Source organism: Lepeophtheirus salmonis, chromosome 12, assembly GCF_016086655.4.
Source record: "Lepeophtheirus salmonis chromosome 12, UVic_Lsal_1.4, whole genome shotgun sequence".
Lineage (NCBI taxonomy): Eukaryota > Metazoa > Arthropoda > Copepoda > Siphonostomatoida > Caligidae > Lepeophtheirus > Lepeophtheirus salmonis.
In genome coordinates this window covers 525,685-539,906 of record NC_052142.2, presented here as the reverse complement: position 1 = coordinate 539,906, position 14,222 = coordinate 525,685, and the positions used below count along the sequence as shown (strand labels likewise).

General features: G+C 29.8%; 1 protein-coding gene across 2 annotated transcripts; it reads left to right on the top strand.

The window, feature by feature from the left end:
- The first annotated feature begins 2,162 nt into the window (after nt 1–2,162).
- On the top strand, nt 2,163–7,384 carry LOC121127158 (protein gooseberry-neuro). Of its 2 annotated transcripts, none has more exons than XM_040722519.2 (4): nt 2,163–2,305; nt 2,357–2,869; nt 3,298–3,838; nt 3,894–5,171. In XM_040722519.2, exons 1-4 carry the CDS (start codon nt 2,275–2,277, stop codon nt 4,012–4,014), a joined length of 1,206 nt encoding a protein of 401 aa, XP_040578453.1. In that variant the 5' UTR covers nt 2,163–2,274; the 3' UTR covers nt 4,015–5,171. The 2 variants fall into 2 exon arrangements, with proteins under 2 accessions (XP_040578453.1, XP_040578455.1); XM_040722521.2 differs by having other exon boundaries at nt 2,167–2,305; nt 3,912–7,384.
- The last annotated feature ends 6,838 nt before the right edge of the window (nt 7,385–14,222 follow it).

Below are 14,222 nucleotides of genomic sequence, written 5' to 3'. Positions count from 1 at the left end.
GAAAAAAATCTGACATTTAATATAAACATGTCCATTAGATAAAATAAATCTGCATTACATAATAATCAAAATTATACTGGGACCACTGTTATTCTTTACTCATCTCTACTATGCAAATTTTGAGAGATTAAGAGTAATGTTTTTTTTACAATGTTACCATGAAAAATGCTGTGGATGCTGTCCATTGCTAAGAAAAACATTGTTCAAGTCACCACCATGACCACACCGTACGAAAGAAGGATTGAGATTGCAGTGCTCTTATGGACGGGATTGTCCTGCAAGGCCATCGGGGAGCAGACAGGGCCTCGATGAAGACGATTTACAATGTATCCATGTGGTTGAAGGACGAGGACTACCTCAGACACCCTCCAGGAGTAGGAAAGAAATCTTCCGTATCCGTCAACCGCCTGAAGTCTGTCATAAGAAAAAACTGAATTTCTCAATTGTTGACATGACCAGGAAGATGAACAAGTACCCACCAGCGGTGTTTAAACTTGTTGATGCAAATAAACTTTTTTCCTAATTCACCTGCCATGGACTTCAATACTTTGTGTGTTAAAATGGGTGAATAATAACTATTGACCTGGTATATGAAGCATATTTAAATTGAGTTTAATCTCCTTGTCTCTTGGAATTTGATTACTTATTACAATTAGTCAGATAATCAACTTAATTAAATTTAATTTTGGAAAATCTTCAGACATTGCTTATTTATTAAACAGTCCATAAGAAAATTAAAAGTTCAACTGAAATATGGCTCTAAATCAAAACTCTAAAATCGTAATTTAAAAAAAGGACTTTAGATGCCATATTTTTCATGGCTGAAGGTTTTAACGCTCATTTTCTTGTTCTACGGCTTAAATAAAAGTCCTAAATGGCAGCTTATGCCGGTGGGCGTTCCAAGACCTGCATTCATTTAGCAAGCTCAAACTTGGTACAATATTTTTTCATAAAGTATATAACTTATGTATCAAATATCATTTCGTGAGGGTTGAGTGACTTCCATTTGTGGAGGTTGATGTGTAATAATTACCCAAGCTTCAAAATAATATAAATTTTTCTGTCAAAATATCTCTGTTTTTTAAATGATTGAATCATGTATATTAAGAAACATAAAAGTTGTCATTGCATCTTTGTTGTGCTAGATTTTTAATTTATCTATTCAATATTTCAAGTCAATTTCTTAGCATTGCTTATTGATATTTAAAAGCTGAGGCTCGTGTTAGTATATTTATCATTCCTTTATTATTTACTTAACCCGCTCTACTCTATCTTCCAATGGAAAGGTACCTTCCATGTCTGAATATATATGGGATATCAGAACTCTAAGGAAGGGTCAAGGAACGTTCATATTTAGTGATGAATTTCCTGTATACTATGGATATGCTAAAAAAAAAGAAATCGAAAATCAACATGGTATCCTTGATAATTAGAATGTTTTAGAGTAGATAAAGAATAATGCTATTGATGTTTCATTAGATCAGCTTCAGGAGGAAGGAGAAAAAAGTAATAAACTAGGACATTTGCCAGAATTACTCCAACAAGGACTTACAGTTAAAACTCCTCAACAAATCCTCAGGGTTACGCTCTGTCTTTTATTTTCACACACGAATGTTCAATCAGGTTTTCATAAAATTGAATCTATTTAGGAAATTATGTTTACAACTCAAGGATTAAATAATAATTACAACCCTTGAGGAAAAGAAAATTCTCTCTTGAAATTACCAATTCCAAACAACGGGCCAACTTAAAAATTCACAGATTTACATCATTATTTATATTAGATGAGTACATTGGTATGTCTCTTCAAAAGTTACATCTACTCATTTTTAATGTTTTATAATATCCGATGAACTTAGAAATAATAGATAATTTCATGCAGACAAAAAATATGGTTAAGAAAATGGTGAATATTAAAAAAAAACCTTAATAGTTACTTATTATTAATTCATGTTTTATGAAAAAAATGATCACTTTGGTAACAATTATTATTAAAAAGTCCGTAAATATTATAAATAAATTATTGTTGTTTTGACAACCAGCAAATTCAAGAGATACCTGAATGTATTTACTCCCTTCGTTCGTATTCAAATGAGTATAAAAATCGTACGGCGTGTATAGTATTTCGGACTTAAATAATATCGTCCAATCAAAATAACTCTGAGCAATGTCCCCTCCTTCAAAATCTGAGACCTACTCCTCCCCTTCACACTATGCAATAAATGTTTTGTCAGTTAAATTATATGTGTAGTTGTGTGAAAGACATTAAAAGTCATGTCATTATTTTCTGGATATCCATTTCAAGGTTGGTAGTCTATGTTTCAATAATTCTTTAAATACAGCCGTATTTATATAGGTCAAGGACGTGTTAATCAACTTGGAGGTGTATTTATAAATGGTCGTCCTCTACCAAATCATATTCGACTCAAAATAATTGAAATGGCAGCTGCCGGAGTTCGGCCTTGTGTAATTTCGCGCCAACTACGAGTTTCTCACGGTTGTGTTTCCAAAATTCTGAATAGATATCAAGAAACAGGGTCAATACGCCCAGGAATTATAGGAGGTTCTAAAGCTAAGAACAATAGTCCTAAGAATCATGGTATGCAGGAAGATGTACCTCCATTCATTGAAAATAAAATAAGAGAATATTGTCGTGATAGTCCAGGAATATTTTCTTGGACTGTGCGAGAAAAATTAGTAAAAGAAGAAGGGCTTTGTAATAAGTCAAATGCCCCGAGTATTGCGAAAATATCCCAGATCTTAAAGAGTTGCCCTGATTATGGTTTAGTTGAAGATGATAAATCCGGAGAAATGTCTAGTTATTCATCAGAAGATCTTAGAACAAATCACAGTATTAATGATATATTAGGTAAGAATTGTACTATTAATAATGATATTAATATAGAATATTATAAGAAATAACTGCACGAATATTTCATAAAATTAAGTTGCTATATTACAAAAAAAAAAAAAAATTGTACCACATATTAAATGAAAATATGTTTATAATACATTTATTACTCTGATTTTTTAAAATTCATAACCAAGTTTAGTTTTTAAATACCATCTAATATCTTTCTAAATTAGTTAATATAAAATTGCCAATGCTAATATCTAATTTTCTTATCGAATCAAATAAATTATTCAATCATAATAAATAGTTCACTTATTAGTTGAATATTAAAATAAATTGATTAAGATCATGTAAGTTTTTTTCTCATTAATAAATGTCAATGAATTTACTTTAACCTGTTTTAAAATATTTCTTTACTAATCGTATTATAAATGCATCATTAGGTGATCTTTCATCAAAATATTCTGATGACTCTGATTGCGATACTGAACCAGGTTTAACCCTAAAGAGGAAAACTCGAAGATCTCGAACAACTTTTACAGCCGATCAACTTGAAGCATTGGAAAAATATTTTGAAAAAACTCAATATCCAGATATTTTTACTCGTGAAGAACTAGCACAAAGCACTAAGCTGTCTGAAGCACGCGTTCAAGTTTGGTTTAGTAATCGTAGAGCACGATTACGCAAATCTTTATCGGCAAATGGCATTAAAAATGTATTACCCCTTATTAACAGCAGTATTAATCCTGAGTCACAAATAAATAACTGTAATGTTCCGTCAAACGCTTCCGTTTCAAAAGAATGGAACTACAGTTCCGCTTATGGATCCAATTATGTTCATTCAGGAAATTCAGAACCCATCCAAAGTATACCTAATTATTCTACAGGTTTCACCATGGGATCTTCATCATCTTATATTCCTCATCAGAATTGGGAATCTTATCCCAAAAATGAGACTCAAATCCCTTGGTCCGACTGCAACGAGTAAGTATACCTCTAATTCAAATATATTTCGTTGTGCATTAAAGGTATCAACTAGTACATTTTTCACTTATAGATATAGTCACTACGGTTCGGGCTACGTTTTTGGGTCTTCATCTACAACATCATTTAACAAATATAATATAACTCCCAATCAAGAACAACATCTTCATCATTGAGTAAATTGTCTTTAAATTTACATTATGCCTCGTGTCGTTTAATATTTGTCAGAATATATATATTTTTTTTATAGTAACATAATCAAAAAATATGTATAAATTGTTATACTCAACTTGATTGTGCTCAATTTTTTAGTGTACTATAATATCTATATGAATGATTAATTTCTAATGTGACAAATTAATTCAAAGGAATCCTAACAATATGTGACAAATTGATATGTTGATCTTCTTCTTTAAGTTAACGAAATAGAAGATTACTTTGATTCAAAAGTAATAAATACTCCAAATTAGTGAACATTATGTATTTCCAAAAATTGAATAAATATATAATCACTTCAAATAATATAAGATATAAATGGTATCGTAGCCGGTACTTTTGACTTAAACAATTTTGCCTTGAAGTAATTTTTACTTAGGGTACTCAAATACTTCGAAGTTGTATATCTAGGACTAGGAATTTGTCGAAGGAGCCAATAAGCCACTTATTAGGGTTCTCATAATTTAACTTGGAGGTATGAATTCTCAGTCCGTACTATAAATAAATACATTATAAAGACTGTTTCATAATCTTCAAACAAGATATAAAGTTCACGAAGAGATGAAGAACATCGTTCTCATCTTTCTATTTCGATGGTAAATTGGTCCAACTCTTCTTTATTTTTCTTATTATAGCACCTATTTAGTTTCTGGTTCGAACTAATTCCATACTGAGATTTCGATAGTATGTAATGTAATTTTGGGCATATTGCTATCATTATTTCATAAGTAATAACAATTGAATGTTTTTGTAGTAATAAACATTACATACTTTTATTTAAAAAAATCAAAGGGACATCAATTTAAACTAAAAATAAACATAACGACGTCTAAATCTCATTCATTCATATTTTAAGAGGAAATATTCTTATGGCAAATACCTTGCACCGTAAGGTATATTTACATAGTGGTTCCCTCTGTACAAAAACCTGAAATAAGAAATTAAAGGTCGACACCCTAAGATATTATCTATCTTCCTTAAAAATAGCAGTTGGTATTTATGCCTCCTCAATCAACAAATATGACGTATCATTTTACTTTCAATGATTCTTTATTCACTTTTTAAAATATGACAATGCATACAAATTTACTGTCTTAATAAATAAACTAATAGTCGAAGTTAATTCAAATGGTTTTATTTAAAGTAAATTTTAAATTTTTATTGGCCCAAAAAGTTTGCGTACTACTGTCTTAAAGGTAAATGTATTTACGAAGTTTCATGAAATATCATCTAGTTATGCTTGATAATTAGTTCGATCTTGAACAAAGGTTTCTCAAATTTTTGAACTTATGCTTGCGTGACATTTTGAGATCCTATATCAATTTGCAAAATAGAAATATAAGAAAATCTGATTTGAGTTTCGAGACTTTGTTTACAAAAAATAAAGATTAATCTTCCAAAGTAATTTCCAAACACGAAAGGAATAGGAAATGTCCTATTGTATATCTTTTTTCCTTTGAATCTGCTGATTGTAAATGATCTAATGAAACGTGATGAATATTAATCAAATTGACAGGGTTACCATGTTGATTTTTATTTTCTTATTTTTAACATGCCCATTGTTTATAGGATTTTGATAACTAATAAATATCATTATCATATATAGAGAAACACCAGTGCCCAAAAGCAAATTATACTTATATTAGCTCAAGCTACAAAAAGGCACACCACTTTGTACATAATATATATTTTTTATTTAGATCAGGCCCTACTTTATTATAAAGATGGCTTATCAATCAAACACAAAGTGTTGTGACATGAATTTTTAGTTGACACTCTCAGGACTTTTTGTCGCAGTAAAGTCTTCGTTTTTTTTCGTAAGATATTTTGACTATAAAATTTGACAATTTTCGATAAAATATTTTAAGTCAGACAGCAATTTTGATTGATTAAAAAAATATTTTTTGATGACTTTTCTTATAAAAGTTAAATGTTTAATTTTATTAAATTTTTTCAAATAAATAGAAAATTAAAAACATATTTATATTTTATGACGTGTGTTGTCACGATACCAATATTTCGTACTAGATTCGGTATGAAAATTAGTAAGAGTACTTTTCATAACATTTGTAACTTTTTGGGGTAAAAATGTATTTACAGAGATATCAGCAGAGTTTTTGTTTGGAATAGGCAGTCTATGGATGAAATTTTCTTTATGAAAAGCAACTTTCATTCTTGTTGCTCTCTATATTAAAGAGATTTTTTTTTTGTGAGGACAAGTGCCTTATTTCAGAACTTTGAGGGGCTACATTATCAACGGTAATAGCGCTGCAAACACTGGTGCCACTAATAATTTAGTTTGCACCCTTTCATATCCCTAAATACTCTGGTATACCGTTCAACAATAATTATATAATGTATTTCGGAATTTCACAGAAAAAATGTCCTCTCATATGATCATGGTCCTACATTGAATCAATTCTGAACACAAAGACCGAACAAATATTATGAAAATTTTGCTAATAAATAATAACTAATTCATCAATATTATTTGCCATTTTTGATATATTAAATTGCTGACAATAACTTCATGATCAACACATTAATGAAAATTTGAAATAATACACTGATGACCAAAATTAGAGAGCAAAGTTTATATTAATATTTCTTCAATGTCTTCTGAATATTGAAATAATTGATTTTTAAATAATCTTTCGAACGATATTTTTTCATAAAACTTATCAATTTTTTGCCTGATGCTACTAAATTTTGCAATGAAAATATATTTATTTACTACCACAGAATGTACATAGTACAAACTGATAAAGTACCAATTGCTGTTTAACCCTTTGTTACATTCCTTCAAATGCTAAATCTATTACTTGCCTACGGTGTTTTACAACATTTCCTTAGTATTAAAAGAGCTGTTCCAACCTTTAGAGATCCATGGAGAATTGTCAAGTAGTTTTGGATTGATATAAAAATAACTAAAAAGAATTATTCTTATCGGTCTTATATGATAAATATAATAGCTGAAATAACAAAGCTACTATGACCTTTAAGCTACTCAAAATAACAGCTTTTAAGGAGCCAAGATACTTTAACTTTAAGGGAAAAAGTTTATTGTAAGAACATGTTATTATAAGTTCGACCTATAATTCATAATTTTCTTCCTTTTTATATTCTCCAATCCTAGCTAGAACTGAAGAAAACAAAAAATAGCTAGGACTGTACGACAGAATGATGATAATTGAAACTAGCCCCTCTTGTTCATGAGTCCCGACAAGATATAAAGAATTATATTTTTTGCAAATTCTACCAGAAGAAAGAACCTTTATGGGCTATGTAATCACTGCTGTAATAAAGAAATAAAATTTGTTGAAAAAAAAATCAAACAAGAATTACACTTAAGATTTGTTACGGTAGTAGGCCAAAACTTCGACAGACAAAATGTCGACCGACAAAATATCGATTGGACAGAATGTCGACCTTAAAAAACGTCCACCGACAGAAAGTCAACCGTAAACAACGTCAACCGGCAAATATTAACTTTCAAGACATGAAAAACTGTTTCTATGATATTTCACTCCAGACATTTCCAACCCGAAATATTTACATAAACAAACCGTAAGGAACCCTTACCTAAATTTAAATAGTGGTGGTGAGTTTCATCTCCTTTTTGGGCCCGGCTGTCCCCGAAAACATCTCAAACATTTGAGTGGTACATATGGATATTGAGGGCCTCTTAGTGTTTGCAAAAATAGTGGCAGTGGGCTTCATCCTATTTTGGGACACGGCGGTGACTGAAAACACCCCTACCATGTACAAGGGGAATTTGGAGGGCCCCTAACTGGTAGTTTATATAGAAATAGTGCTGCTTGGGCATGTTTCAGGGAGGAAATGTCTGAATGGGATATATTGCAACACGATTTGGAGTAGCCCTTTATTTATTTTGCACGGTCGACCTTCTGTCAGTCGACGTTTTGTCTGGTTGACGTTTGGTCTATTCGACGTTTAGTCTATTCGACTTTTTGTCCATTCGACGTTTTGTCGGGTGACATTTTGTCCACGCATCATTTGTTACAGTTCTAAATGTATATCCTTATTGGATGGTTAGTCACATCAGCTAAACTACTCTCCTCCTCAAATATTCTTCAAATTATCAGGGTTACCATATTAATTTTCGGTTTCTTTTTCTTTAAATAGACGAAGTCCTATTTTAAACAACTATAACGTATAGTGATGAAAATCCTGTGTACAATGGGTATGTTAAAAAAAAGGAAAATTAAGCTAGTAACCCAGACAATTTGGAATAAGGTTTTGTAGGATAGAAGGGATAATGTTCACGACTTTTCATTAGATCAGCTATAATCAGCTGTGAAAAAAGAAGAAAAGGAGAATGAAATAAATAAGGACATTTCCTAGAATTACAAATATTTAATCAGATTTTGAAAATAATTGAATCTATTAAATGAAGGATGTTCACTTCTCAGGAATCAAACAATAATGACAACGGCTGAGGAAAAGAAAATTCCTTTTTCAGAAAACCAATTCCCAAAAACGGGCAGTTAAAAAATTTACATCACTGATAATTTACATTTCTAGGGACTTCATGGAGAAGTATACTGGCAGATCTTCTCCTGTTCTATATACTGCTATCGAATCATTGGAGGTCGAAAGTCAGATTGTACTTTCAAAAAGAGAAGAAGAAATTAGTGGGAAGCATATATTTATAGCATTGGATGAGACTACGGATAATAAAGAAACTGAACGCATCCCTGGATGGGGTTTTCTCACGAAAACAATACCTAATTAATTTGTGGGATTTAGTCAATTTGCTATCAATAATCTTCAAAGCACATTGGATCTAAGTTTAAACATTGACAAATTAGAGATTTTTATTACTGATATTGTATAGGGTTTTTATATAGAGAGTGCCTTAACTTTTTTTATAAATAAAACAGAATCGTTGAAAGATTTTGCCAAATTTATTTTTCAGTACAAATGACAAAGGTATACATTCGCGCATAATTTTTTTTTCTCTAACGTGACCACCATGAGCACTTTTAAAGAAGTCCAATCGCTTAACGCTATTTAGATAACTTTTCTGTTGAACAATTGAATGATTAAACGGTTATTCTTATAATAAATTTGAATAACTGGCCATCGCTTTTCAATTTAATATCGCTCCATGACGAAATTTATACAAATCAAGGTTAATAGAAATACAAAGTTATATCATAACACGTGTAGGACTTCCACCACTCTTTTTAATATTAACGTCATTGTGTATAAGTGGTTGCATGTTATGTCAAAATCTGTCTTTCTTACACAGCAGTCGGTACAACACATCAAATTGAAAATTCTAGCAAGCCCAATTACATAATGGTCTAACCTTGTATTTTTATTAAACTTGAGACTAATGAAGTATGTTAATACCAAAGGTAGAAAATTAATATGGGGTCGTTTTTTCCCGAACAGGAAAAAAAAAGAAGCGTCCCTAATGTAAACCCTTTATTAAGCCAGAGATGTTCAACGTAGTATAACTTTATTGAGAAAGTTCGACTACAAAGGGTCGAGGAGAATGCATTGCTTATGTTAATAATGTTTTTTTCTTGTAATAATACCAACGACATAATATAAATACAGATTTAAAATAGTATTAATTTTGATCGGCGAGAACAATTTTAAAAATCAACGCAATCTCGAATAGATCTTAATTTTTTATTTGCATTAATTATTTTGCATTTCCAATATATATTCTCTTAATATTCCATAAATAATTACTCATTACAACTAGTAAATACTAAATATAATCTTTTTAGAAGTGTAAAGATCTATTAGATCCAATATTCAAAGCTGTATTTGAGTCCACTGTTTCAGTTTCAGATCAAGTTCGATTCCTAATACTCCTGGGTTTTCTGGTCCTGAGTCCTCGTCCCTCAGATCTTTCCTTCCCAAATCCTCATGCTCCAGGCTTTTCTTCATCCGATTACAAGTACTCATTATCTGGGACCATGGAAAAATAAGTAATATCGGAATCTATATGTAGTCCCGACAAGGCAATATATACTTTCCCACATGTTATTCCTTAATCTTTGAAAACACTAGTTTACTTTGGGACTCGATTTACTTTTGTGATGGCGTAGTGTGGATAAAAAGGAACAAAATAATAATGATGACATCTTTGGTGAATAAAAACATATATTCAGGTATAGAACAATCTCCCTAATTGAAGTAGCAGCTGCAAAAAGCCGGGCCTCTTTTATAATATCCTTTTTTGCATCTCTGAACATAATACTCAATTGTTTCTAACCAAATTTATTAACGTTGAGTAATAGGGGCATGAGGTAAGGGAATTTATGTTTTCTGACCCCAGAATACACTAAAACTTTCTTTATCTTGAATATAAGAAGATTAGATTCTGGAAAAATTCAGGCAATCTATGGAGTCTATTGGCGAGATAAATCACATGTATCATTATTGGAAATGAATTTTGTAAATTTTTCTCTGCCTCACTTTTTTTTATTGACATATTTTAGTAAATTGATTCATAAAAATCGCTTTATAAACATTCAAAGTATAATGATTGAACTACGATTTTCAATGGACTTTTACATTTATTAATATAACTTTTTTATCTCTCTTTATAATAGTTATTTATTGTAATCCAATAGCAATTATATAAATTAATAAAGAAATGGAACGAAAAATATAACAATTATTGGAAACAACAAGAACACTAAAGTTAGTTAAAATAAATAAAAACTACAAAGAATAAATCGTTATATATATTAAAAACAATGTACAATGTATGTACGTCTGCTAAAGTCTTAGCAAAAGTTTGTGGATTATCGAATCCAAAACTAGTAGATGTACGGCTATAGTCCATAAAATATAACGTAAAAAAATAAGTACATTAATAAATAGTATATAATGTGAATTTAACGCCGATACTTTTAAAAATATTCGAGGTTGCGTTGATTTTTTAAATTGTTCCGGCCAATAAAAATTGATATTATTTTATATTTATATTATGTTGTTAGTGGTATTATAAGAAAAAAACATTGATAACATAAACAATGCATTTTCTTGAACCTTTGTCGTTAAACCTCCTCAATAAAGTTATACTTTGTTGAAAATCTCTGCCTTAATAAAAAAAGGTTTAAATTAGGAACGCTTCATTTTTCCCTGTAAGACAGAAAACGACGCCATATTTCTTTTCTTTCTTTGTAATTTACATACTTCATTAGTAGCAAAGTTAATAGAAATACAAGCTTCAATCATTATGTAATCGGGTTTGCTAGAATTTTCAGTATCGTAAAGACTGCTGTGCAAGAAAGAAAGATTTTGATATAACATGCAACCACTTATACCCAATGACGTTAATATTAAAAAGAATAGTGGAAGTCCTACACGTGTTATGATATGACTTTGTATTTCTATTAACCTTGATTTGTATAAATTTCACCATGGTGCGATATAAAATTAATAAGCGATTGCAAATTATCCAAATTTATTATAAAAATAACTGTTTATCATTCAATTGTTCAACAAAAAAATAGTTCACAAGACATTGAAAACATTTCTCTATCTAATTTTGGTCAGCAGTGTATTATTTCAAATTTTCTTTAATGTGTTGATTCTGACGTTAATGTAAGCAATTTCATATTTCAAAAATGACAGAATAAGATTGATGAATTCGTTATTATTTATCGGCAAACATTTTTTAACATTTTTTTTTGGTCTTTGTGTTAAGATAGAACTCAATTTTGTTTTGTTTTTTAATTTTTTTTCAGAAATTCTGAAATGCATTGTATAGTTATTATTGACCTTTATACCAGAGTAATTAGGGATTTGAAACCGTGTTAAATTAAATTATTATTAGGACTTGTACTAGCAGCGCTATTACCGCTGATAAAGTAGCCCTCAAAGTTCTGAGCTAGACACTTGTCCTCAAAAAAAAAAATCCTTAATATAGAGCAACAAGATTGAAAGTTGTCTTTCATACAGAAAATTTCATCAATAGACTCCCTACCTCAAACAAAAACTCTGCTAATGTCTTTGTGAATGCCTTTTAATTCCAAAAAGTAACAAATGTTATGAAAATACCTAAAACTAATTTTCTTACCAAAATCAGTACAAAATATTGGTACCGTGACAACCCAGGTTATAAAATATGACTATGTTCTTAATTTTCTATTTATTTAACAAAACTTTATAAAAATTAAACATTTAACTTTTATAAGAAAAGTTATGAAAAAAATATTTTTATAAATCAATCAAAAAACTATAATTTTTGTGTAACTTAAAAATATTTTATCCAAAATTTTCAAATTTTATAGTCCAAATATCTCATGAAAAAAAAAGACTCCGCCATGACAAAAAGTCCTGAGACTATCAAATAAAAAATCCTGTCACATCACTTTCTTTTTGATTAATAACCCATCTTTATAATAAAATATGGCCTCATCAAAATAAAAAATATATATTATCTACTAAGTGTTATGACTTTCTGTAGCCTGGGCTATTATAAGTATAGACTGCTTCAGGGCACTGGTGTCTCCTCTATGTGATAATGAAAATTATTAGTAATAAGAATCTTGTAAACAATGGGCATGTTAAAAAAAAGAAACGGAAAATCAACATGGTAACCCTGACAATTTAAATAATTATATTTTTTATAAAAAATTATTAAATGGGAATGGACACTATTGATAATTATGGATTAAACTTTATTTTTCATTGTTTGTTATCAAAAAGATATTATTTTCATCACTCTTCATTTTCAGTATATTTTAATTCATGCCTAGCTAAATGGAGTAACTATATAATAATTAAAACAAAGTTATGCTGAGATTCGATCCTGTTTTATAAATTTCCTCTTTTATTTTATTGTGTACATTATTATTATCTTTTTTTTGAAAATAAAGACGAGCTGATTTTTTTAAATTCAGATCTTAACATTGGGGACCCTGAATAATCAAAATGCCTCCCAAAAAATATATTTCTACCATTTCAGACAAAGAGGTCAAAAATTTAACTTTGATCTTCGAGAATCGTGTTAGAATTTACTGTTAGACAGATCAGTCCAAATCAAATTAAATGTAGTTTGATGTCATTAACTTTACCAAATAAGTCTTTCGATGTATTCTTATAAATAAGGAAGGTCTCACTTATGATTTGGCAAGAAAACGATTTTTTTTAAAATATCTTAGCGAATTGTAAGATTTCTTGAGATCTTATTCTCATGTGATTCATCTAAACTTTCTCATGGGGAAGTGAAATATGAATTTGAATATGTTCTGGATGAGGTGTTAATTGAAGATATCCGAATTCCCAAATTCAAAATATCCTCAAGTATCAGGAAGCATATTTGGGAACACTTTTACGTCTTTCTACCGAAAAATTAATACAAATAGGTCATGCAGTCAATGAGATATGGGATACATCTATAGTTTTTGTCGAAGACTCGTGTTTTCCATTCTCTGTCAGTTCAGTTTAGCAAAAATCCAATTGCAATTTTTGAAGTGTAAGGGAGAAAAAACAATTGGCTATTATATATATACCCTGGCTACATGGTACTGAGATATTAAGTAAACCAACAACTTTATTTTTGATTAGACAAACTCTAATTAATTTTCTTGTTAATACAGGTGCTCAATAACAATAGGTAAAAAGTTGTAAGTAAAAAAATGTTCTTTTTCCATTAGATATAAAGGCACCTTAGTAAAAGTTCTTGGTACTAAAACTCTTAGATAAAAATTACAAGTTTCCCGAAAATATCATAGGGTAGGATACGTATTTTAATGGAAATTAGGATGCCAGTTGCCATGTTTTTAAGTACTTTAAGATTCATAAAAAGTTATTTAAATCATACTTGTACTTCAAGAGTCAGTACTATGGAATCGAATATTTAATAGAACAAATTTTTTAAATTTCAAACGGTGTTAATATAAGGAAAATATCAACAAACCTCCTTCTTCTTATAAGTATCAATTAATCAATTAAAATTTCCTCCTGTTATAGGCTTCACTCATATATACGCTTTATAAAATTAACACCTACGAATGAATGATAAGAGAAAAACGCCGAATACCTCCCATAGTGAATGGTATGATGATTAACAAAAGAATTTTTAAAGTATTTTAACGAATAGTATACCTTCTTTTGCTGCATTGAGCATTGCTATTTTATGCTCTTCTGTAAAAATAATACAGTCTCTATG

Coding starts and splice junctions, on each gene's coding strand:
- LOC121127158 (XM_040722519.2), top strand. CDS start 2,275: ATGTCATTATTTTCTGGATATCCATTTCAAG. Junction 2,870..3,297: donor CAGTATTAATGATATATTAG/GTAAGAATTGTA, acceptor ATGCATCATTAG/GTGATCTTTCATCAAAATAT. Junction 3,839..3,893: donor CCTTGGTCCGACTGCAACGA/GTAAGTATACCT, acceptor GGTATCAACTAG/TACATTTTTCACTTATAGAT.